The sequence below is a fragment of the Aplidium turbinatum genome, chromosome 11, assembly GCF_918807975.1.
Source record: "Aplidium turbinatum chromosome 11, kaAplTurb1.1, whole genome shotgun sequence".
Taxonomy (NCBI): Eukaryota; Metazoa; Chordata; class Ascidiacea; order Aplousobranchia; family Polyclinidae; genus Aplidium; species Aplidium turbinatum.
Window position 1 is genome coordinate 20531376 of NC_137482.1, and position 27067 is coordinate 20558442.

The following is a 27067-nucleotide window of genomic DNA, read 5'->3' on the forward strand; positions in this document are numbered from 1 at the left end:
AACGTTCCCTTATCGAAAATTGTTCTTTGTAATACCGCTTTGAAGGAGGATTACGACTATGAACAAAAGAATAAATTTTAAACTTCATTTTGAATTGAAAAGATATGACGTAATGTCTTCCAACCTTAGTTATATATTTTTTCATTACGTAACGTCTTGTAGGAATAAATTGAAAATCAGTATGATCACTCAAAATGAAAGCAATGGGACTACGAATCCTCACTAAACCAATCAATCAATGGTCTTGTTGCACCGAAGATGACAACCTTATATTTCACTGATCTCCGGAGCTGACGTAAACTTTAAGGCATAGATCTGTTGACTCAATGCAAACCCTTTGAAGGTTGGGGGGGGGCCTGTCAATTCAACTTTTTTGTATCAACAGTTGTATCTCTAAAACCACTGAGGCTGTGCCTACGAGATTTCTTGACTTTTCCTAATTTTTATTCACCTCTATTGAGCTGAAATTTTGAGCGAATAAAGGTTATAAATTGAAAGATGTAAGGCATTTCTCAGCACATCCTCTGAAATATTTCATATTTTATTGTGAAACATTTTTCCACCAGCTGGATGAAATTAATTTGGCCCATGTCTCGTTAATCCTAACTGTTTCACAGCGTGAAGGGCATTGGCTGTATGTAAAATAATGTAAAAAAAATTAATCACAACATTACAATGCACGTTATTCATTAGCCTACTCTACCAAAAAATAATGTGTAAACTCACGCTACAAATTACACTCATAAGTGACCTCAACATTTCAACGTCTATGAGCAGTTCTAAAATTCACATAGTTTTAATTTTCGGATATGCTCAGCGTGAATACTTTTACAAAGTGAATCGCAAATTTTAAAACCGTGCCAAAATAACAGAGATAGGCCTATCACTCCTAAAGCATAAGAAGAATCGACAGTCCCCCTCCCCAAACTGAGCAAGACTCCAGGAGCCCAACCTTCTAAGGGTTAAAAGTCATGTCAACTTATTCTTGATGCCCCCCTTATCGAAAATTGTTCTTTGTAGTACCGCTTTGAAGGTGGATTACGACTATGAACAAAAGAATAAATTTTAAACTTCAATTTGTATTGAAAATACATGACGTCATGTCTTCCAACCTTATCACATTTTTTTCATTACGTAATATTTACCACCACCAAACCACTTTTGACGATCGAATTTGTTAATTTATTTTTCGGTAAAATGTTTAGATGATGTCACGTCATTACGCCGATTTGAGATATAATTTCATTCATGACGTCGTATGGATGAAAAACTTTTACAAGTTTTATACTCTGCTGAGATTAAAGAAGAAACATAAATGATAAATATTGGAGAAATTGAGTCTCCTTTACAACTTAAGAATCGAACAACTCAAAACTGCTGAAACAAAACGTTTTGTTTAAGTGAAAGAATCACTGCAAGCAACCAATGCCAAAATGCGCGCGGAAGATGTCATGGGAGTGTGAGATATCAAAAATTTAACAGGTTGTTATTTTTCTACATCAATGTGACGTTAGTTAAAACTTTAAAAAGGGTATATCTTTGCTTCTGTAGAAAATCTTTTTATCTACTGTACAATTTAGTCATCAAGATTATCTATACTTTTTTTTAAAGAGAGAGCTTTTACCCCCCCCCCCCCCCCCCCCCCCCCCCCTTGCAACTTGAGTTGAATTACTTGAGGTTGGGATCCAATATTAATATGTTTTAATAAAAAAAAAATAATTAAAAAGATGATGCCCAAAACATTGGGGGGGCAGCTGCCCCGCCTGCCCCCCCCCTGCCGGCGCCACTGATCATACTAGCATTAGAATCTTGCCAGAACAGAACCGCGCGTTCAGGGAAAATATTGAATTGAGAAACGTTTGAAGGTTTTGAAACCTTTGAAGGTCACTTAAATTCTTCTACCTCTTGGCCACGCAGTGGACGCTACTGCAGGCTAGTAATCTGTTGCCGTTGCAAAATAGGCTAACACTTGCTCAGCTACTTTTACACTGAAAGTGGACACAAAGGTCTGCTATCTTGCCTTCCGGTGCATGTAAAATCTTACGCCAGTAGGAGCTAGCCTGGATAGCAAACACGACAACAGATACATTTAAAAGCATTAAGGAAAAATTTAACCATTCGTTCAATGTAAAAATGTCTTACTGAGAATGTGCATATAGTTGAACTAGTAGCCTCAGTTGGTTCTTGCTCTTCTATCAATGCAGATGTTGTCATATAGGTCTTCGAAACCGCACTGTATGTTTGTTCAACTTTCACTGTTTCGGTGATATGATGTTGGTCCTCATTAACTTGGTGATTCAAAGTTTCGGGTGGTTTGTAACCAGTAGTGTTAAATAACTCATTTGAGCTCTTTGACGAAATATCTTGGCTATCATCACTGTCTGCAGAAGATCCTTCTTCGCCGCTGTAGTAAGAATAATCACCATCATAACCGTAAAATGCATACAGATAATCATATAAAGTAGTTGCCTGCCAATATCGAAACGCGATATCGCAAGGATGGCTTGGCTCTGCGAGTAGTTCATTCACTTTATCGAAATCCTGGTTTGACATTGTGAAGAGAATGAATATGAGTTACTTCGGAAAGCAACCAAAGTGATTACAAATATTTGATCTGGAAGTAGATCTGCACACAACTTGGTTTATCAACTGCTTAGCAATGTTGTACCGGGTATAAATAGTAGGCCTATATACTGTACATACAGTATAACGAGTCCCTTCCTCACTAGCAAAATGGTAGGAAAAAAGGCAAAAATAGTTAAAATAGCAAAGTGACGAAGCTCTGGCATTGTTATGCTAGTGTTTCTTGGAAACGTTTTGTAGAAAAAAGCAAATTTGATTTGAAACTTGAGCATAAAAATAGAATTAATTCTCAATCTTAATGCAATATCACTTTATGACAAAAACAAGTTTAAAAAACTTTCCTTTACGTGATATAATGAAACGATAACTAATCAAATATAATCTTTAATCTTACTGCATTATCCACATGCTTATTGCCAATGTAGGGGAGACCGGGTATATACAGTGAGTAACATTTTTCTTGTCTCAGACGTTAGTACTTCTAAACTGTTTTGTGCATCTTTTTCAAAACCTTCATATCACCTTTTCGTAGTTTTGTGTTACTAAACATTTTTATTTCAATATGTAGGTTATGGTTTTAAAAACTATGACATGTTTTTTTTTTTTAAATTGCGATAAACAAAGAAATGTTTGTAACACATGTTTAAAAACAGTCAATGGTCAATCTGAAAGAAAGTAAAAATTTTCTAGAAAGTAACAGGAAATTAAAATGTCACTTTGCCACATAAGGGCATGATGACAAGTTATGGTTACACCGGGCTTGAAAACACTTGGCTGCTCCAAAAAGTAGGCCACTATATTTTTGATGCATAAAATAGCCTCAAAACTGGCTATAAGAAAAGCAAACAAAGTCAGCTTTCTGTGCACACCTGGTGGGTCTAAAGTCACACAGTAGGGGAGACTCGGGTAAGTTGGCCCAGCAAAATGAAAAATTGAATTTGTGAGCTAATAAAAAAACATATGTTAAAGCGAATGCTATTGAAGAGTAGAGAATTCATCACTCTAGAAGTGGACATATTCTTGCATCAAACAAACATTCTTAGGTATATAATTTTTTAAGTTTTCCGAAAAAAATAAAATGGACCATCTTGCCTTCCTGTGCGGGTAATTTGGCCCAACATGGAAGGTAAGTTGGCCACGTGGGCAACATGTCCATCTACTACGGTATATTAAACACTTAAACAGTGGAAAGTTCTCTTTCTCCCCAATTTTATTTTCTTTCTAATTATTTCTTGGTTTTATAGAGGCATACATACCGTACATAATTTCTTCTATGTATGCAATGCATTCATGCATGGTTTATAATATAATATATTATTAGGCTATAATGCTGTATTTTACCTCAGTAAACTTTTTTTACGAGTAACCTACACCAAATAAGCTTTCGAAAATAACAAAGGTTGTAGGACCTTGTTTGCAATAGGCTACAAATCCCATTTTTGCATGGGTAGCCTACCAATATCGGAGCATTTTTTAATCTATCTCCAAAACGAGGTACGTTTTAGACCGTCGTTTGAGAAGTGGTTGATAGACCTACACATTTCCGCGATTGGTTTTCTTGATTACTTACTAATATTCTATTATTACCATATGGGTTAGGAATAAGTTGTCGCAATTTGTGGCATAAAAACGATGTTAGGAAGTGTATTATTGATCGTTTAAAGCCGATGTAAAGCCGCGATTTATTTACTGTGGATACTTGATGATAGGCGACTTCAATCTTGCAAAAATAAGTCATCGTATTAATTAGTCCATTATCATTCTATGTAATACCTCATGAAGGCAAGTTGGCCATGGTGGCCAACGTACCCACCCACAAAATGGGCCAACTTTCCTGCATGGCAACCATATTGTAAAAACTAAAATTTTTGTCAAACTATCGAGCTTCTAACAACGGTTTCACCGTCAACGTGAGCCTTAATAACCACTTTAGCGCTGCACTCACTAAATAATAACCTTTCTTATATAGTAAGAAAAAACTCACTCGACATCTAAAAAATTCTAAAATCCAAAAATTTCAAAAATCATAATTTTTCATACAAAAATTGTCCTCACATTTTTATACTGCTTGCTAGAGCCTCCCAACTTGGTGATAAGGTAGTTTCAACAGCACTTTCTCAGTATGCGTACGATACGTAACAATAACTATTGTAGTAAAAAAATTATTTAGAGTGGGCCAACTTGCCTATTGGGCCAACTTACCTGAGTCTCCCCTACAATACAGTATTTTACTTTTCAATAGGGATAGAGTTTTCATGCGTCTATGTAAATGAGATAGGCATAATCTCCAACTATAGGCCTATATAACTTTTGCTGTTACAGCTGCTGAAGCTGCTTAGACTGCTTTGCTGTAATATAGCCAGCTGCATACTTGCTTTTTCTCATTGAAAGTGTAGGCCTCTCAAGATTTGACTTTTAGCTGAAATGGCACGGTCATTGAAAATAATACTGACTACTTTCTGTTTCACACTTATCAAACATTTGATCCTGAAATCAATCAATCACTGATGAAGCCACAAAAATATTTGTCACTGAAACATATGTCTCAGACTGCGTATGGCTTTGTCATTTATATCTAACAAATACGTTTTTAAATAGGTTCATATTTCTGCAATGTGAAAAACGAATAGACTTTCCAAGTAAAAGTATGTTCTGATCTGCGTTTCAGGAAAGACAACATTGTATTTTAAATGGCCGAACATATCGAATTTATCTATCCAGTGTTATTGGATGGAAAGTTTTTTCCACAATCTGGAAAATTTAAAAGCCTGTAGAGAAATAAAATTACGAATGAGATAACACTTATTGTTTTAGGAAATGTCCTGAGTAGAAGGCTTTTGTTTTAGTTGAAATTACAAGCAACTTTTCAAATTTTTACCACATAAAAAGCATGAAGACAGACGCATATTTTTAAAGTAAATTTTACTTGCAAATAGTCGATTTGTAGCCTAATGCAAAAAATTTACGCATGAAGTTGGGAGAAATTTGCATTTCATTGGAAACATTTCCTAGCGGTGTTGGTGAAATTCACTGGTGAGCCTCTGGCAACGCTGTATCTACCCATTCACATACAAGCATGTTTCCTAGAAGAATATCATCAGATTTGAGATAATTTTATTGTGATTTCTGAGAAATGAATGATTACGTACCGACTGTTTCCTAAAAGTAGGTCTTTCGTAATACTGTACCGCAATTTGGAAAGCATAATGAAAATAAGATAGCAATGTCTTTTTGTACAATTTCAAGTAGTCTCATGTTTGTCTATTTTTATTTTTTTTCATGCATTCATCACGCTCCAGTAACTTCAATTTCAAGATCGTCTATTTCTATTTATTTTAAATTTGTATTTCGATTCTGGAGTTTCGATTCAAGGACTGAATTTTGAGGTTTTGAACAAGGCCTTTTTGGGCGGGTTTGAAGATTTGTTTTACTTCGTTGTTTATTTGTGTATGTATTACTTTTGTTTGTGTTACTTTGTTGCGTTAAGGTGGTGTCATTTGATTTGAATTGGATGTATATGTTAATTATAGCCATTAGACTATAGTATGTGATCCACATGCACGTTACGTTTATTTATGTGACACCCAAATTATCTGCTGCAGCGAAAACTACGTTCTCTAAAACACTTGATTGAATATGCAAGCTGTTATACTGTAAAATGGCATAAAGATATCAACATTCATTGTTTGCATGGCCTTTAGTGTTCTAAAGGTTCAATGTTAAATTTTACTGGTTGGTTGTTTAAACAAAATACGCTCGTTATTTCATTTCAAATCTGTGATTTTTATTTTGCATGTTTAATTTATGTCATTTATTATATTATATCAAACCTGATGTCATCCGATTGTTCTTTCGTTCTGAATACTTTCAATTCTTCCAACACTCTTTGTATTTGCGTTTGTGACAGTCGATATTCAGTGAGCTCTTACACTGACGACATCAAAAGTGGTTCTTTGTAATTTTTGTGCATTTGCAGTTTATGTATTATTTCTTTGTTTTGAATATGATGGACAGCTTCGTCTGATGCAAATAAATAATAATAATAAAATGCTATGCTTTGTTTATTCTGCTGTAACACAACAGCCCTACAAACAACATTGAAAAAAAGAATTTTGGAAAATAGAAGATGTCGTGAAGTTTAAAATGTGTGGCTTTGCATACAAAGAGCTTGGTCAGCACATACTATACAAACCATTATTGTGTTTTCGTTTCTATTGAAAAGTCAAACAAAGTAGGTTATCTATTTGTAGTTTCATATATTATGGGACTCTTGTTGCTAACCTCCTCGTGGTTAGTCCTGGTAATTCAAATGTATGAAGCGAATGGCATCAATCAGAGACCGCAACTCACAGGGCACCCGGGGTGGTAAAAGGATAAACCCTCGGCCCCGGTGTCCAAAGAGAGAAATTCCCTCAAACGCAAGAAGAAAAAGTTTCCTACATTTTTTTCTTTGAAAACGTTCTGCATACGTCACAGAGCTTACTGTATTGTGCATTAACTTTATTGTCTATGACATTTAGTCATTTAGTGATCTCACAGAAAACAATAGGATAGCACCAGAAAAAATTCTCCATTGAACCCCAACCTTAAAGGTGCGTCTACACGAGAAAGTGTTCTTGCTTAGAAATTCTTGCTTAAGCTAGTTTTTAAGCTTGTTTCGTCTACACTCACAATCTCGAAAAAAGATTTTGCTTGCTTTAACGCGGTCACGTGAGTATTTCAACCGCAATGACGTCACGTTTCAAAAAGTTTGCGCCAAAGCAAGAAGTAAACCAACTGTTTTTTAACAACTAGTCGCAGTGAGCTGGCACTTTGAGTTGTTGCAGTCATTCAATGATTTAATAATGGCTTTCAAATGTTAACGTGTGTTATTTTTGTTGTGATGGTCATGGTCAGAAATAAAAGCAACTGAACTCAACTCGTGTAAAAAATGCTGCAAAAAGATAAGGTTGCAAACACGCAATTTACTTCAGAAAGAAGTGTTCCGACACCTTGGTGAAGTTAAAAAGTTAGAAACAGGTGTGGCAAGAGAACACTGGGTGCATCAAATACAAAACAACAGCTACAAACTTCCCAGTTGCTTGACTAGCAGCCAGACCACTGAGTGTAGACCTGAGGTTTTGCCGCGAAAAGATTTCTAAGCAAGAGAACTCACTTAAAGCGCCCAGTTTTTCGCTCTGGAGCGTATTTTTTCTTGGGCACTCGCTTACTCGCTCAGTTTCTTAAAAGTAAGCGGCACAAAGTGCGATTATATTAAACAAACAAGAAGTTTGGCTAGCTTAAGCAAGAAAACAGTCGTCGTGTAGACGCACCTTAAAATAGTGCAGGTGTGGAGCGCTGAATTTCTTATCCAGTACACTACTGAGAGTGCGGCTTTGATGAAACTTGTAGGGCTGATTACTCGCGAATGGATTTCTCGTGTTTATTGTAAAACGTTAAAACATGCTTTTTTTGCATAGTTTTGTTAGATATTTGCAAATTATTTTAATTATTTTTATGTGTGTGTGTCTTAGAGAGTGAGAGAGAGAGTGAGGGAGACAGAAAGAAAGTGAATATATTTTCCAAAATGATTCTGTAATAGTACGCAATAAGCTTAAATCATAATAACATACATTTCACAAACATAGAGAAACGCTAGAGTACGCTCAGTGTTAAACAATTCAATCTGATTATCCAGGAGCAGCAAAAGACGATTTGGTCTTCGTCAGCTGCTCCAAAAATGACAGACATTTTATTCACACCATTTTTTTCCTGGGGAATTAAAGCTAACGTTGCGTCAGTGTGACCTAACCCTACCTTTACCTGTGTTACACCAGAAAGTTTTCTCGTAAATTGCCTTTTGTACAGTAGGCTACAGTCAGTACAGTATATCGGTTTGATTCCATCCATCCAAAGTGTTTTTCATGGGTTTCAGTTACAAATATTTCAGAGTTGTAAAACTTTCTGTGAATTTACGTCCGGGTGCCGCATAACTTTATAAATTGTAGATTACAATTAAAACCGGTGGGGAAACGCTGTTTTGCAGCAATTCAACTAATAACAGAGTGGTGAATAAATCACTTTGTGATTTACAATCTGACCTTTGCTTTGTTCGAGTAGTTTTGGCAAACGGAAATAATTTACATAAAATGGCTGTTTCACATGCAAATAAGAAGAAACAGTGTTAAGTTCAAAGGAGTTGGCCACAACGACCTTGGTTGACCAAATGCTTTATCTAATAGTTTCATTCTCAACAAAACAGATTGGTTTCTACGAAATTTTTGGTTTTGAAATGTCGTAATCGTACGGTCATGCTATCAAACTGGTTAGTGTGGTTGGCTACGTAAACCTATTTGACAACGATTGATGCAAACAATTCATTGGGGCAAAGGTAATACATAAGGTACAGTAGTAAAAATAATATAAGATATATTTTAAAGGCAAAAGAAAAAAATCAAGAAAAGCTTTATTAGTGTTAAAGTATTGTTAACGAGAGGGATAAATATAATTTCAAAAAGGCATTTTTTTTCTGTACCACTGTATTTTTGCCCTTAAACTTAAGTGGACTTTATATGCGCTAAAATCGCTATACGTAGCCTATTGCAGCCGTTTGTTCCCAGTAGAAGTTTCGTATAATTCCGAGGTCTTTACCGTAGATGTCAATGGAATTCAATATTTGCAATAAAGTGGCATTTTGAACCTTGCCAACAGTAACGATATGGCCTGACAGCTAAACCATAGCTAAACCCATGTAGACGACCGCGTATGACATTATAATCTTTTTTATCAATCTAATCAGCAATTATAAACTAAACTTGAATGACAGGTTTTCTTGATGAAAAAACCAATGACATCTGACAAAGTGTGTAGACTGCGGTACAACCTCACTGGCAACAATCAAAATTACATTTTTTAAATTCAAGTCAGTTGGTTTTGCTTTATTTTTTTGTCTTTTGAAAAGTTACAGATACGAAGCATGCATCATAACTAGATGACATAACTCCAACATTAATTCAGCATCTATTGTACAAATTTAATTCGAATCGAAAGCTTTTCTTTGGAGAAAGCAAAACGTCAAGAACAAAGCAAATTTGAAGCACAAAGTCTTAAGATTTAAAATAAATATTTAGCCTGAAAGGTCGTTATATGATTTTTGAAAGCTGCTCTAAGCTGGACAAAAATTGCGACTACAATTTACATACGCCATTGTTTAGAGTTTACTCCTTCGGATAAACGTCTTTCAGAATCTCACTCTGCATAGGAACCCAAAGTAATGCAATAATCGGATATGTATGATTGTTTATACTTCATATAAGCCAAGTGAACAAGTAGCCACCGGTGTCCTGCGGGAATACGTTGAAGGAAATATTTATAGCTTGTATATAGTGCACACCGACTGCATTTGAGATCATAATCTTTAGAGAGAATTAAGTTGATAAGTTATTAGGCTACTATTGACTATGCTTGAAATGTAAGTAGTGCTTTTTCCAGCTGCATAACTTTGTAAAACAAGATGACTATCATCAGATCTTGTGACTGCACCACCAGTCACATGTTTAAAAATAACAGGAAGGTGTGACGTAGTGGTTGGTACCAGTAGTGGATCTACAAAAAAAAAATGGGTGGAAACCGAATCTTCGGCAAACAAAAATTCTGAGGAAAATGGAAAATGTGAACGTTAAAGTCTCAATAAACAAACAATATATATATCAGAGGCCTGAAGGACTTGCACCTCAGAATTTTTTGGCAAAATTCTATCTTGTCTTTTTTGCTTTTTGTGTATTTTTAAGCTCAAAATTACATTTGCTAAAAATTACATTTGCTAAAAATTACATTTAGATTTCAAATATTTGTTTCTACGACCACAAAAGGGTTGAAATAATAATTTATTTCTTAATGATTTCTATAGTGTAGCGTGGTCTTTTACTGAAATTTGACAGTTTATGTGAGATGTTCCCACGTTTTCTTATAGTTTAAAAGGCCCATTCCACCTTATACCTCCATTAACACTGTGAAATCAGATCATTTAACTGTAAACCAGTTCAAAATCAGTGTGTATATACATCAAAATATTTCCATATTTTTTAGTTTTAGAGAAGCACACAGGCAAAAAATCTACTCCATAAACCCAGGGCTGAAAGCATGCGTGCCCGAAATTGGTATAAGATGGGATTGAATAAAAAAAAATGCGAGACAAAATTTTGCACACACGGGAACCAATACTACAACAGTTCATGTGAGTCAAGCTAGCATAGAGAAAATTGAAGCCAGTAGGCTACTAAATCCCGTGACATTAAGCCAACAAAACTTTAAAACATGCAGAAAATTATGCAATAAAAAAACACATGTTTGATTTAAGCTTGACTTTTGTTTTCCCAAAACATGAGAAAAGTTGAAAATTTATTTCATTGCAATTCCCGAGACATTGGGCTTTAAAAATGCATCTAATTTCAACCTTTGTTCATTTCTTTCTTTATCTTGTAATAAGGTTTGTGTAAACTAAATCAACATTCAAAGATAATTGAATTTTAATCATGACCTTGGCCATGATTTTAATCCAACTAAAGTTAAAAATAAATAAAATTCATGACAGCTGCTTTTTATTTCATGCATTGTTATGTTTGATTAATGGAAAATAATTGATTAGCTTGAACAAGGCTACGCGAGGGATTTACGCACAAACTCAAGCAATGTTAATGAGCCAGCGCGCGTAAATCCAGTGAAAATAGAAATTCCTCTAGAAAATGTTTGTAATATAATTTTTTCTGTAAACCTAAATTCAAAGAAAAAAAAGCAGTGTACCAGCAAACATCTATTGGATAGGCACATGATAGGCTACAAGAGAAGGACCCACAGAGGTACAAACTGATGTGCATAAATCATTTAAAAAAATATCAGTAACCTCTCAGGTAGGAACATGTAGCTCAATGTCGTTCAACAAAGAGTGAAAATTACATAACTTTTAACTCTTTTTTTATTTTTTCAAAGAAAATGTCTATAAAGACATTCTAACTGCAAACAATGGCCAATGTTTCGATCTATCTAGATCTCCTCAGTGCAGTAAAATGATTCGACTAATATTCTTTGGCCATTAAAAAGTACTGGGCAATGATTCAGCTTTTATGATGTTGTCGTTGATTTTTAAGAGATTTGTTGACTGCTGATATCCAAAAAAAAAACAAAAAAACAATTCATCTGTTTAATATTTCATCGTCAAAAATTAGAAGATTAGAGACATGGCCAATAATAAATAGATAGAAAAAAAGATAAATCACATAGAAAGTCTATTTCTTTAATTACTTATCATATTTTCAAGTACAATTGTAAACTTACCCGAGGAAAATTCATGGCCATTAAACACAGAGTAATGTAGAATATTCCTTGAAGACTAAATGAACGGTCTCTCAGGTGGAAAGTCCTCTTCTGACGACAGCAAAATTGGAATGAAGACGGCCTCTTTCTACCAGTTGCGTAAACGTTAGTTGCTTGATCGGGCGCATATTGATCGCAAGAAGCAGCCATGAGAGCTTTATAACCTAAAGAAATAGGTGATAATGAAATTATTCAAGCGAATTTTGCATTAACATTAGATTTCCATCGACCATTTTCAGTCACAGTGGCAGGTGGTTGAAATTAAATTAATTAAATTCACTTTATTTTCACAAGATGCAAAAATATTTCGAAAAGGAATTTTATGCAAACAAATATGGCTTAGAGACCGCTTGACTTGGCAAAAATAGAAATTTTTGAAATATAGGATATGACTTTATGTAATTCAGCACACACTCCCACAACTATAGGATATGACTTTATGTAATTCAGCACACACTCCCACAACACATAATATATACACACACATGTATAGTTGTATACTTGTAATGTGTACATACAATATACGTTTACACTTTGGCAATTAAGAACCAGATTATAGCCTAAATGGAAAAAGAGCTCTTGTAAAAACAAGCAAAGGGCTGAAATAATCGCACTCACATTATGCATACAGAAAGTGCTAAAACGTAACACAGGAAATTACTTACAATACGAGTGGGTAAAAATTAGAATTTCTGTTGCAATAACTCACAGACTGATGCAACGCAAAAGAAAACAATACAATCAAACACCTTTCCTCTAAAATATAAAAAACATGTGCCAGAAATGACAGATCAAATGCTAAAACATTCACCATGCAGATGCGGTGAGTTGTCGTAAAAAATCGAGCTAACACGCTTGAGATATTTAACTTAAAATCAAGAAATACCCTGGTTCAACTTATAATTCTAGCCATCTAACTAAAAATTTCAAACAGCAATAAAAGCAATTAATCATCCTGTTATTTCTTTTCGTCCAAAGGAAGGGATGAATTGGGGTTAATCGTAAGGAGAACATATTGTGGAAACTCGATTGATTTATATACAAGTTCAAATTGAAGTTGATGACGTATTTGCAAGGTTGGGTTCGTGTGAGTTCTTTAATTTCTATTTTTTAAAGTAAGGATCCTAAATATTTTATTAATTCCATTTTCGTATTTACCAAATTATAAAAGTTTTGTTAAACAAAAAATGCCATTAGTACTACAAACAGTGCTCAATGCCAAGCAAAAAAAGCCAAGCAGAGCAAATTGCATCAAATATAGTGATTACTTTCTAAAGACCTCCACAGCCTGTTTCACCCTAACTGGGGATCATCAGAAGGTTCTTATTCAAATAAAATCCTGATCCCCAGTTAGGCTGAAACAGGCTGTAGATGTTTTAGAAAGTAGTAAATACTGCTCATTCGATTTAAAGGTTTTGTTGTGCAGGAGTTCGGCAATCTGCAAGTTTGTGTTTATCTCTTCAACATTGTACTATCGCCGTAATTATTGCTCGCACCAGTAGCCTACTTACGGCATTTGTGCAAAAACTTGTTTGAACCGTAGGCCACGATCTAAACTCTTTTCTTTTCCTCAAAGGTAGATAATTGAATTGATGAACACAAATCCAATAGATTTGTTTTTCGATTTTAGATTCGGGTTTGGCAAAAATGATCGAGCTGTTTAAATTCTATTTGGTGGTCGTATGGCAATTGAAATCCGTTAAAGAATACACGAAATATTAGCCAGTAATAGATGAATAGCAGATATGCTACACGGAAAACATGCAGTCTTTGTGTGCAGCAAAATAGCTATATAATGTTTGATTTTTTTTTAACAAACTGAAATCTAGTTGTAATGTTTGACTGCAAACAAAAGTTTCTATAATCCAGTAAAATGTGAAATATATATAAAAAAAATTTAAGAAATAAAAGAAAATAACAAATGTGGATTGATGAAACTTTAAATAAAACCGGAGGTTGGCTCGTTACGTTACAACTTCATAACAGCCACAACGGGATTATAACTACACACAACTAAACACAAAGTGAAAAGGTCGAATTGCAGTAGTTGACATCAATTTTAAATTTTGTGAAATTTTCTTTTCATAAAAGATTATGAAGAGTGTCATACCGGTTTAAAGCAATTATCATTAGCAAGAATGTCGCCACCCATATTACAACGTGGACAAGGTTAACCACAGTATTCCTTTAACAACCGGTATTCAAGATTAAATATTTTTTTATCGACTGCTTTTGGTTATCGTATGGGAATGTGGTTGACAAATAAAAACGTGAAAGTTTTGTACTGTATATTATGTAGCTATAAGAACCTAAAGTCAAGTTATATGCTACAATGCTTATTTTGAATGTATTTGCTTTGCGATACATCGCAAACAATTTCAATCAAGAAACACATTCAACGTGATGTATCGTATCCGGCACTAAAGGACAATACCACCTACAATGAGCGATACACCAGTAAATGGCAATTAACGGGAAAGCCTGAAAACATGTCACAAATCCTGCATGTTTGAATCAGAATGTTTAATCTGCGCCAAAAGTTTGATCAAACGCTTGATCGATGGCAAAAGATTGTTTTTTTATAAATTACAAAGAACTTCACTAAGCTACAAAACTACGAAAAAGCAAAACTCAATCTATTATAAAGAACTATTTGTTAAACAAAAACTCAGAAAATGCAAGACATTAAAATAATTACAGTCACGGTCCTCATAAAATCAAGTGTTATCTTGTCATGGCAGTAGATTTGTGGGTTTTACAAGAAGCAATAAACTGATGGTAACGCATGGAGCATGTGCCCTATTCCAAGAACAAATAACATTTTTTCCGCTAAAGTTTCATTAAATCACTATCTATTTTTATTTCTAGCTGTTTATCGAAAGTAAACTGTTTTCCACAAAATATATCAGTGAAAGAAATAGATCATTGACTCAACGTGTTTTAAAATATTTTAAATTTTAAAGAAACTCAAGAAATCATAAATATGTTACCCATCGAGTTTTCGTGACTTTTGTAAGTAATAATTGGCATGTCCCGGTTAGACTCCTCAATTGGTGACTGAATTCGTTAGCATGCTTTCGTGTTTATAACAGTTGTAAAAGTCAACGCAAAACAAAGTGAAAACAGAAATCTGACAACGAGAAAAGATCTCGAGTTTTCCTGAAGGATAGAATTCCAAACTGTGCGTCCCGACGCCTTATTGCGGCGTTTCAATCTTTCAAGGGGGTCGCAGAATGATTCTGCTTCGTATCTCCTCGGTTACAGATATTGTTATCCCCTGACATGTGCATTCGAACTCACTATTACGAAACTGTATCGATTGATTATTGGTTTAACAATCACATAGCGCAATCCTAGTTCACATCGCCACGAGAACAACAGCCGGAGACACAAACAAATATATAAAAGTTACTTGAATTTATATTGCCAGCTCCCAAATCCAACAAACTTTTCAAAAGGCTCCGCAAAGAAACCGATTTGAGAACCGCTGCCCTAAAGTATTTGGCCTAGTTTTAGCACGAACTGATCATTTTCTAAGGACAATGATGTACAGTATAGGTCACAAGGTCAGCTGTTTAAATTTTCTGTTTTACCAGGTAAAAAGTAAGTAGATCCAGTGGCGTAGCCATGAATTTTAAAAGGAGGGTTTTGACGGCCGATGGGCGAAGCCCGACGGCGTGTTTGCCTAAGACGACACCCAGCGGCGGGCGTCTGGGAGGCCACCCGCAGAAAATTTTGAAAAATTACTTTGAATTTGGTGCACTCTGAGAGCATTTTCAACAAAAATGTGGGTATGAATATCCATTATTCTCAATATCGTGACGTCACACGCGTGCCAAAGGGGGTTGAAACCCCCCCAAAAAAACCTTGGCTACGCCACTGAGTAGATCTATCACTACATACAGCATAATTGAAGGTCAAATTGCGAGTATGCCTCTGTTGATTGAATTTTAGCAAAGAATGTCTAAAAATAATCTTAATTAAATGACATTGTTGATATAATAACTAAACTTAATTATAATATATAAGCACAATTATGCTTTTGTGTTTCGATAGCAATTTTAATTGTCTATACAAACAAAAATAAACTAGATGTCTTCTCGTTGTTCGATTTTATGGGCTTGTACAAAAATATCTTGTAAGTCGTGTTCTATATCCAGGCAAGTTTTCTTTACTTTTTTGCAAAAATCACTTGACATAAATTGAGCGATCCCAAACTATCATGAACTACCGAAAATGATGACGCAATAAAGCAAATTGTTGATGCACAAAGCGTGATAACTTCAAAATTCTGCAACAAGAAACCGACAACTCATTTTAAACATCTCAAACTGTTACAGTTTGAGATGCTACCATTCAATTTCAATGCTTTAACGTAATCTACAAGTGCCACAATGTGAAGTTAGTAAGCTCTTGCGATGTGATACCTTGCTAAAGAGATAACTTGCAGAATGAAGAGTGCTCCACAAGGCGATATTTAAGGGAATGTTTTCAGTCATGGAAAGTCTCTTTCGGACTTGAACGTACTGGGGGTGTGGTTTGATTGCCTTGATTGCTATTTACAACAAGACATGATAGCTTTCGAAAAGCACTTTAGATGTTTAGGAAATTGAGACTATCAATTATCACCATCACCGCCAATGTTGTACAAGATACATAGATACTATTTGAATAAGGACCTTCTGATGATCCTCCTTTTAGGTGAAACAGGCTATCAAGGGTTTGGAGAGTAATAACTATATTTGATTTAAGATATATATAGAAGAAAATATGTTTGAGCAATTTTTTAAACTAATGTAGGGGTTGCGTTCACTATTATATCTTGAATTTTTCTCAGTGAAAGTTATTCCTCAATCTCAAAAAGAAAAATCTCCCCTTAAAATAATTTCCATACTGTACGGCAGATGATATGTACACAAAGAGTATATGGGACCACAGATATGAAAGGATATAGAAATTTTTTCTATTTCATTTGAATGGCAAGTTACAATTTCGTTTTGGTATTTTAAAGCCGGATTTTTTATTTTTTGAAACAAACTGTTTCGCACGTCGACAAGTCATTGCTAGACAGCAAAATCCTTTATTTTTACATTGATTCAACGTCTGCAGACGTTAAATCAATGTAAAAATAAAAAAAATTGTTGTCTGGATTCTGACTTTATCATTTCTTTGAAAAATACAACAACAAAAAAAGTTAAAACTTTTTGATTAACTTTATTTTAAGTAAAAAAATCACCAACAATTACAAATAAATATCAAACCGAATAAACTCAAATAACCTTGCCAGCACAAACACATGCGATAATGGACTATTTTATCGGAACAGGTAATACTGCATTCTATCATTGCCACACCAGTCGATTAGCGATTACTATAGAAACATTCTTGTGGTCCCATAAAAATGTGCTGAGTGGGAAGTTTCATAACTATTGACCACCCCTCAACATTTGTGATAGAACGAAAATCATACAACAAATAAACATTTGTCAGTCTTTTTTTCCATCTTGGATGTATTTACAAGATTTTTACAGAAATTAGCAAGTTTTGTGTCTTGCTTCTTTGTCTGCCTCAAGTTGGCAAGGAGGCTTTACAATCAAATTGGCGCCAAGGTTTGAAATTGAACAAAAACATTTTTAAGTGTTTGATGCTTTTACCTGCTTAAGCTTCAAGTTAATTTAAGTTAAGGAAAACAATGGCAAGACAACACTCAGGCACGGACCGGTCTCAATTTGGCGACACTGGGCGAATTAGCTTAAAATCGCTACTCTTGGAAACAATTAATTGATGTGCAATCTGCTGCAAGCGGAGATGGTGACTGATGATGAAGGAAAACGCAAACAAGGCACAGAAGTATGAAAGCGCCAGTGAGCATTTTAAAGTATCGTAACACACGTCATACGTGCAAGGGGGTGCTGACAAAGATGCCTTTTAGATCGTGTTCATGCTATACACTGGTTCTACTCCTAACTTGAGCTGGTTGGTTAAAAAAACACCGCTCAGCTCTCCTGAGAGTGCATAAATTGGCTGGGAATAGCTACTAAAAGAAGGGCGGCCAAGAGAAAGAAACTACACAATCTATCTTACTCCCTTGTGCCGAAAGCTTGGCATTATTGCTTTGGTTTCTAACTCATTTAGATACCATGACCGAAACAAACGAGCAGGACACCGACAACTGTTGCTTTATTGTGATAGAAAAAATTGGAAAAAATCTGACAGAGATCACAATATATTAAAACTTGCGTAAGTGCTACCATAATGTAAAAAATTGAATTCCCAAGGTCTAAAAAGTTGTTTTCGCAACAAAAAACGTATTACTACACTTTAAAATTATCACAATAGTGGTTGCGGGAGTAGCAAACAGCCAACAGTAAAATTCGGCCCATTGTAAGCCCAGGCTATTCAAAAGCAATAAAAAATAATTCCCAGCTTTAATTTTAAAACTTCAGCAGACCACCCTACGCTGTGGTTACCTGAATTGTCGTACCCAGTAAACATTTGGCGTCTCAGGTTAGTAGGCCTATGCTATTGCTGAAAAACATAGTATTAATAGCATACAGTAAAACATTGTCTTAGTACAGGGGTCACCAACCTTTCTTGCATGCGGGCCACTTTGGCACTAAGGAGAGCTGTCGCGGGCCGCACTAATAAAATTTTAGTTAGGTTGACTCTTATGCTAGAAAAGAACGCATTTCGTACCCAGTACCCAGCGTTACATGTTGTTCATATGTATGTTAGAATACCGCAGCAACAAAATTAATCGAACAACGCTACTGCCAGGCCAAGCTCCTTTTACAACACTTTTGACATTTTTAACAATGCCTAATAAACGAGGCCACTTGTTTTGCGCACTTATAGCGAGGCGAGTGGTATCATCACAGAATATTCATTGCCAAGCAAGAGTGGTGTTGCCACTTCGCTTCACAAAAGATATCTTGCAATTAACAATTTCAGTAAACAAGGAAATGTTTGACACATCGCAATACAGGCAACAATAGTGACCTGCAAACATATCAGCGAAAAATAGGCTTCAACAACAGGGAGTTATCCACAAAAATAGCTCCAATAACACAGCCCTGGGTTCGATTCCAGGTCGGGTCATACCAAAAACTTTAAAAAGCGTACCGATTGTGTTCTTTCTTACATAACGCAGTGAAGAAAAATCGGGTAATAATCTGGTGATATATCACCCTCTTCCAATCTGCCTTGAGCCAGCATGGAAGCAGTACGGCTCATAAAATCACATGGAACCCTGTCAAGTAGCCCATGTTGATGCACAATCTGCTGCAAGCGGAGATAGCGAATGATTATTAACAGGGAGAAAGAAACCAGGCACCATGAAACAAACGCTTGTGGAAATCACCGAAAAATCGTAATTCTATCGTAATTCATGAACAGTCTTCCGGCTTCCATCTAAAAAAGCAATGAGTTGGTTTTTCATCCTTTTTGTGAGAGTCTATAAAACCGTTTTTCTGAGACAACTGTTACTTGCGGTGCTTATCAGCGTGGCAAGAATTTGTTGATTAACAACATTTTGCAGTACTTGCTTCGGCAGTACATGTACTAAAATTGGAACGATACAGAGAACATTAGCATGGTCCCTGCGCAAGGATGACACGCAAAATCGTGAAGCGTTCCATATTTCTTTAAAAAAATAACATTTTGCAGTTAAATATTTTCATAATACAATCAGAAAAAGTCTTTCAATTTATATATAATATTTTGCCAATTTATTATAAATTGAGTTGGCACACAGATCTATTTTGCCAACAAAAACTTGCATAAAGAGAACACTGCTCGTGAAACACAATAACGGTGAAACGCACACTAGTGTTTACATGACATTTACAAACTTAAAATAAGCAACCCTATGCTCACAGAAAATCGAAAACAGACGTTTTAATCAACCACTGGGACAGTGTGGCTGGACATCGCATTGGAATAACTTTAAGCAATCTCCACCTAGAACTATTATCTGATTGGTCGGTCGGTGGAATCGTATGCTAAGCGAAAATAGGCTTCCCGTAGAGTATTTTTTGCCTTCGTGCTCTTTAACTTCTCAAGAAAAGTATTTTTGGTTATACTTGTACACTGATACCTTCCGCGGCCGCAGCGATACAGCGTGGCGGGCCGCATGCGGCCCGCGGGCCGCCAATTGGTGACCCCTGTCTTAGTATAAACACTGCCTAAATTATCCAGTGCAAATACATAGCAAGAAAAATGTTGTTGTTTCTATGTATAAACCTCATTGCCGAGTTTAGCTGAAATGTTTTATAATTTTTGCGGCTGAGATTCTTCAGGATAGGTGTCCCGAGTTTGTTTACCGGTTCAAAAAGATAATTTCAATGTTGTTGAAAACAAGCTAGTGATAATGAGACTAAACAAACCTATTCATTAATCAGGCTAAGCGACTTAACGTCACAAAAAATATATAACGTGAAACAATGTGAAATAAAAAGGTGAGCGGATGGTAGGCTACAGGAAATTTACGAAGTAGAACTTGTTTGTTTTTTTATTTATTCTTACCGAATAGAAATACAGATTATAGGCTACGTAAGCAGCCGGATAACCAGCTTACCGCGGTTAACCGCCAAGCTGTGTGCAAAGCAAAGGATAAACAACAAAATGTTTTAAAACCCAGCTGGGACAAACAAATATATAACACTAACAAGCTCGGGTCGGCGACCGCTCCTGTTATTTCAAATAGTTCTACTCCTTTAAGTTTTGTTTTTCAGGGCTCGACCAGGAAATTAATCAGGATACGTATTGTCAGTTCTGGTGTATTTTTGGCATGCTTTCAGAAATATTGACTAACTCCGTGTAGTTTATTTTAGGATTGTACGGACGAGGCCAATACAAACTTCACGATGATTGGATTTTGTGGTCGGAAGGGTGACATACTAATAAGTTACTCTAGTTTAATTAACCATAGAAAGGAAGTAATCTATACAGTAAATAATTGAATCTTCAGCTTGCAAACAGGGTTTCTTTCTTTAAAATTACGCTTCTGTGTACATTTTTAGCAAAAAATCCAATTGGATGTTATACACTAGGCCTATTAAAAATGCGATTCTCTGAAATTATGCTTATGCTGTAAAGGCACATCTTATGCACTGATATGAATATAGGCGAAGACAACTCTTTAGTTTTCATGGAAAAGGCAAACATGACATTTTCATTTGAAACATGACGTTTTTTTTTGTGGAAAATTTTTCAAAAGCAATGGAGAACAATAATCTACTTCTAAAAATTCTACCTGATTAGTAGGAAAAGTTTATCTGACTAGTTTCTGAGTAAAAAGCGGAACAGAATTAAAGCTAAGTGAACGCTTTTAGTTCTGCATTACATTTCAAATGATGTATTTCGTTTCGTCTGTAAACGGCACTTAGCAAACCGAAAATTAAAAAAAAAAGAAAAACTAAATGGATTTTCAAACAGTAGAGTGGTGCCCTTGTTTTCCGTAAAAATGGTATGGTTCATGATATATAAAGGTAAACTCTAAGACATGACCATAGAATTAACAAGAAAGAAATTTTAATTCTCTGTTTTCGAAACTCACACTTTTTTCCTTGCCATTTCTATGGTCATGTTGTGGAGTTTATCTTATAAAACATGATTTATTTTTCAACTAAAATCATCACACTCATAAAAGAATTTTTCTTTGAAATGTGTAGAATGTAGCGCAGTAGTGACACCGATATTTTGGTTTTTATGCCATTAAGCTCAGTTGCATATGTGGTTGGCCAAGGTGTGGTGCTATCTAGCCGGAACAGCCTATTTCTTGTTTCACCATAAACCAGCTGACTTTACTATCTTTTTGTCAATTTATGCAAAATCAGACAGCCTGTACGAGATTTCGACTTTGAAGTCAGGCTGACAAAACTAGCTTTTTTAATATAGTACATTCTTACCTAAATTAGAAAATTAAATTCAACAAAATCAGTGTAACAGCATAAAAGTAATGCAAGTCTAATCATGCATTGCTGCAATGTAACTACGAATGTAACGGTTTTGTTCTTACTCTGATAGGGAATGACAGTTCTTTTAGAACCGAAAAAACAGACTCAAACCAGACCACAACATGTAACTGTCTAATATTATCTTATTGTTTGAACGAAGAAGACATTACGAACATGAAACAATGCTTTGGAATTTACAAATATTTATAGGATATATTTCTTTGAAAAACTATTCTAGATTCGACTTACAATGAAAAAGTTTTTGTGAGGTCAATTTAAATTGCGTACGTGCAATTCAGTTCATAACAACACACCTGATATGTGGTATTTTTAAAACTGGAAAATTTTTATAGATATTTTATAATTCAGCATATCAAAATTTTAACGACCGCAAGATGATGTAAAAAAGAAAAATATTATTATATGGGTTTGAAACATACAAACTACAATTAAGTTCAAGTTTGAAGAAGAGAATAATAACACACACGGGCAACATCTAAACATGTGGCATTTCAGCCCAGATGCTTGCTGACTATCAAGGATATTTCATAACAGCAACATTATTTTTGATCAAATCGTCAACAACTGGGCACATATTCAACTACTCCTCGTGTTGGAAAACAGAAATTCAACGATTTGGACAGCTCGGCAATATCGACTTTCACAAATGTGCATACAGTATCAACTGTTCAAATGTCGTCTCAGAAACTTGGAATTGTAATGGGACTGTGTTAGTATGTGTCGTAAAGGTAAAAAATACGAAAAACACCAAAGAAAAAATGGCTATACACATATTAAACTTGTAAAAATAAGACTATACTCCAATTTGGTTTGTTTTTGATTTTTTATTACATCTTTTTGATTTGATTATACATGAGATTTGAGATTTTTTTTTTTTAATTTGCTTAAACAAATTCAAATGGTTTGTGCCAGAAATATATTAATTTGTAGAAGAAAATACACACAATGTGTTTGTGAAGAGCAAAAACTTAGAGTAAATAAAAGACATCATTAGATCTATAAATTTATAAACCACTTGGAAGATTGGATGTTTAGTGAACTGTCCGCCCCGACAGGTCAGTTTGTTAGCGCGTGTGACTTTGTGAACGAAGAAGCTTCAAGAACAAGCGGCGCTGGTTTGACTCTCGGGGTGTGCGCTTGAGTATAGGGATTGTAGATCATAGGGATGCGAAACTTCATCCGCTTTTGGCTTATCCGCAACACTAGAAGGGTTACGTTTTTTTGTAATTTACAAAATATTTTACTTTTTATGGGTTATATAAGAAGAGTGAAGTTGGTTTTAAAGTAATTTAAGGTTTTTAGTTGAAAGCAAGCCAGCAGTAAAGCGTAAAAAAAATGTCAAATTGGCAATTGACCCTTCTAATGTTGAAGGAACAACGGAGTTGCGCGTCCCGTAATGTACCGTCCCTAGCTTGAGTAACGCATGTTAAGGACTGCTCTCCATTCAGCGGCATCTTATAGATGGAATAATTCCCCGCCAACAAAACTTCAACAATCAGAAATTTCACTCTGTCAATCTCGGTGACCGGGCTTGAGTCAGTGGTTCAAAAACTAGAGGTATGTGAAACTGCGAGGATTAAGCTCTCAAAGAAGCTTTCCCAGCCCGAGGATAAGGATTCAATCAACAGCTACACTTTGAATGAAACAAACTTCCAATCCACTTAAAAAGTATTACTAATATTTTTCAACCGCACGGTGGCACTACAAAGCCATATGCTTATGTAATAATGGGTGTTTTTAAATGGCGCTGTTTTGATCGCAGAATGCGTTGCCCATCAATGCTTTAAAAATCAAATACAATTTGTCATATTTTATCATAATAATAATGCTTGTTTTTATATAGTACTGTGGCCTATCCATCGCAGAATGCGTTGCTTCTCAGCCCTTTACAAAGCAGGCAGTGCCAATGCAGCTGTATAGAGGCGCAGCTGAGTACATTTCTACCCGAATCCACTTCATTGCTGAGTGCCAAGCAGGAATAAGATTCAGTACCACTTTTAAAAGTATTTGGCATACCTGACAAGGTATCGCACCCATGCCTACAGATTCAGAGGTGGACGAACTAACCACTACGCCTCTGAGCAGGTCAATGTCAATCTTAACCTAGTTTTTATTTAGTGTTTTCAAGTCGGATTGGCGTTTTCTTGAAACAAAAAATATTGAATCTATGCGATGTGAAAGTAACATTTGCAGCCATTCTTGTGGTCTTTTGGTGAGCTAAGTGTAAATACCCAAGAAATACTTTCAATAGCGAAGTGACAACATTAATTAAAAATTGAAAATAACATCCTTGAAAATTTCAGCTTATGCCACGCTAACTTTATGCCTGCTGAAATCAAATGACCTAACTGAGAGACACTTGGCTTGAGGTGCAACATTCAGTATTAGGCTAAATTCATATTTTGTTACATATACATTATATTCATGCCTATTTATTTAAAAAAGTTTAAAAACATAAAAACATGGATTTTTAGAGGTATAAGGTGCGGAAGTTGCTGTTGAAAGATGTATTTACTTTCAATGTTGCCAAGTTTAAATTTCAAGTTTAACAGCATTTTTAAATTATTTTGATCATCGCTTGCCTTTGGAAACCTCAAGACCAGAAAATGCCAAAACTAGTCCAAACCAACTTTTCATAAACTCATGAATGTAATGTTTTACTACAGTGGTTCTCAAACTTTTTTTTTTGCGACGCCTCTGGAAAAGTTTTCTGGACTTGCGACGCACCAGCAAATAAAAGTTAATGAGGAAACTTATTATTAAAGTTTTGTTTGTTGATACAACAACAAAAAGCAATGCATATTATTTAATGTAACGTGTGGGCTTGTTTGTTTTTACAAAGTTCATTAAATCTTGGGAGAATTTTTGAAACTGTCACCCGCATTTTTCTTTCTGTGTTTATTGGTGATCGAAATTTGCTTTTTATCACCGCCAAGGCAGAAAATCCTGCTTCACATAAATATGACGTGACATATGGGATAATAATTCGTAGTGCTTTCTTCACCAAAGCTGGATAATCGCCATTCATTGAAATCCAGAAATTTGCCGGATTTCCTGAATTAAACATCCTTTTCAGAGAATTGTCACAAGAAAGGTCAAAGTAGGCTTCTTTTTCTTGTGCAGTAAAAGACAGTGGAGTAGGTTGAACGAAAGGATCACGAATCCATTCGTAGTTTGATAAATTTCTCGGGAAGTATTTTGCAAATTTCGACTCGAGCTTGGACAAATGTTGCCCAAATATGCTTCACAAATTTGAAGGCAGCGTCATACTTTTCTTTTCAAGCAAATTGGACAAGAAAGTGAAGTATCGAGAGCTTCCAGACAGGTTTGCTATATCTTCCTTACACAATAGCAGCTTTTTAACGAATGCTGCAATTTTATCTGAAATGTCATTTTTATTCGGCCCTTGCATAGAAATGTTCAGTTTGGCGAAGATATCACACAAGTAAAGTAAGCCAATTTCAATAAGAAATTGTTCTGAGCTAAACACTCTGCAAGTAGATTATTTTCTTGCTGCAAAAAAGCCTGAAGTTCATCCACCAATTCGTAGAAGGGTTCAAAGAATTTTCTAAACGAAAGCCACTCGAATGAAAATTAAAAGAGCAAACTCCGATGCGCTGCATTCATTTCTCCACAAAGTTTTTTGAAAACTCTTGACTTCAGTGGGCTTGTTTTAATGAAGTTAACAACTTTGGTGACAACTGAAACTGCTAATCAAAGGATTAACCTCATCTTTATAAGATAAACTGAATCTAGCTACGAAACGAAACTCTTCTGCGACGCCCTTGGAAAATTGAAACGACGCACCAGGGCGTCGCGACGCACAGTTTGAGAACTACTGTTTTACTATGTTGATTAGGCCTACTTCATAATGCTAACGAACTAGAAAGATGTTACAAGTTTGCCTTGTATTTCGCCAACTACTGGACACGTTTCAGAATAATTTTGCTTTGTTAGGTATAATTATTCAAACTGACAAATTGTTAATTTTTATGAGGAGTTGTAAGTTTTCTATTAAAGAAACAAAAATGAGATTAAAGTTGTAAAAATCTAAAAAATAGACCTTCAATGCCACGAAAACTCTTAAAATCTAAAATTAGCTTAAATTGCTGAAAAGAACAGCGCAGACAGCATAAAATAGTTAAATAATTAAAAAGTAACAGTGTAGATTTAATACATAATGCAGAAAGATGAAAGAAGACTTGTCAATTGTAGGCTCTTCGGTATGCAATGTCTTTGCTGACAAAAAAGATTTTAGGTAAAAAATTTTAGAACTTTTTGAATTTTCAGAAATTTTTCTTACAATTTATTTAGCTCCGTCAGACGTGACAATAACTTTGTGAGATATGTACTCTATATGGCGTAGCGACGTAGCATTCATTCCAGGCAAAGAATGTCGAAAGAAAAGAAATATTAACAGCAAAACGTTCGTGCAACAATAAACGAAAATTCTCTTTTCAAAAGTTGTTTTGCATAATATATTGTAGGCTTAGCATTTCGTATTTCAGTTTGATGTACATCCGCTCTCAAATGATTGACGACGGCTAGATTTGAAGACGAAAACACTTGCATCGTTTTGTACCGCGTTGAATTCATTGTTGTTGGTCCTTATCGGTGTTGTATAAAATGCAAAATGGAGATAGAGAGTTAACATATCGGCCACTCACTGCGCTCGAAGCCTTCACGTTTTTAAATTTTTTTTATCAAAAATTTTGAGGAGCCTACTGAGATTTGATATGCACAAAAGTTTGTCACAACAACAACCTACACATTTGTATGCAAAATATACGATTTTTTCTTACCTGCTTCTTCTTTTAACAAACTTTTTCAAAGATTGAGATTCTTCCAAGAAAACAGTGGATCCTACCCTTCGTGAACTGTCTTCGAGTGCTTTAAACCACCAAATAACTTATCAAGTTATCAAATATTCAAACCTATTTTCTAAAACAGAAAAAATAAACATGAAAAACAAGTAAATCAGATATATAGGACCTAAGCTGTAGCACTTTCTAAGAGACAACAATAACAGTGGGCTACACGAATTGCCTTTGTTTTACTCCATTATACCAATATACAGGACGGCTATCGCAATTGCGGTACTACGACAGTTTATCGAACGACAGTTCATCGAACGACAGTTTATCGAACGACAGTTT

At 35.2% G+C, this 27067-nt stretch overlaps 1 protein-coding gene and 1 non-coding gene across 4 annotated transcripts in view; one reads left to right on the top strand and one right to left on the bottom strand.

Annotated features, from left to right (window-relative positions):
- Positions 1-26848, bottom strand: part of LOC145779605 (glucagon-like peptide 1 receptor) — a 45696-nt gene extending 18848 nt beyond the window's left edge. Inside the window, exons 1-2 of one of the 3 annotated variants that reach the window (XM_082591237.1) lie at positions 26714-26848; positions 11896-12098 (exon numbers count right to left, since the gene is read on the bottom strand). In XM_082591237.1, coding sequence (XP_082447363.1) covers positions 11896-12084 — 189 coding nt within the window. In that variant the 5' untranslated portion in view covers positions 12085-12098; positions 26714-26848. Of the gene's footprint in view, positions 1-2142; positions 2634-11895; positions 12099-26713 lie in introns of those variants that run through there. The other 2 variants (XM_082591236.1, XM_082591239.1) reach the window with 2 other exon arrangements.
- LOC145780399 (U6 spliceosomal RNA) lies at positions 19471-19577 on the top strand. Its single transcript, XR_014290632.1, has one exon. It is a non-coding gene; the product is annotated as a U6 spliceosomal RNA (small nuclear RNA).
- Positions 26849-27067: the final 219 nt, after the last annotated feature.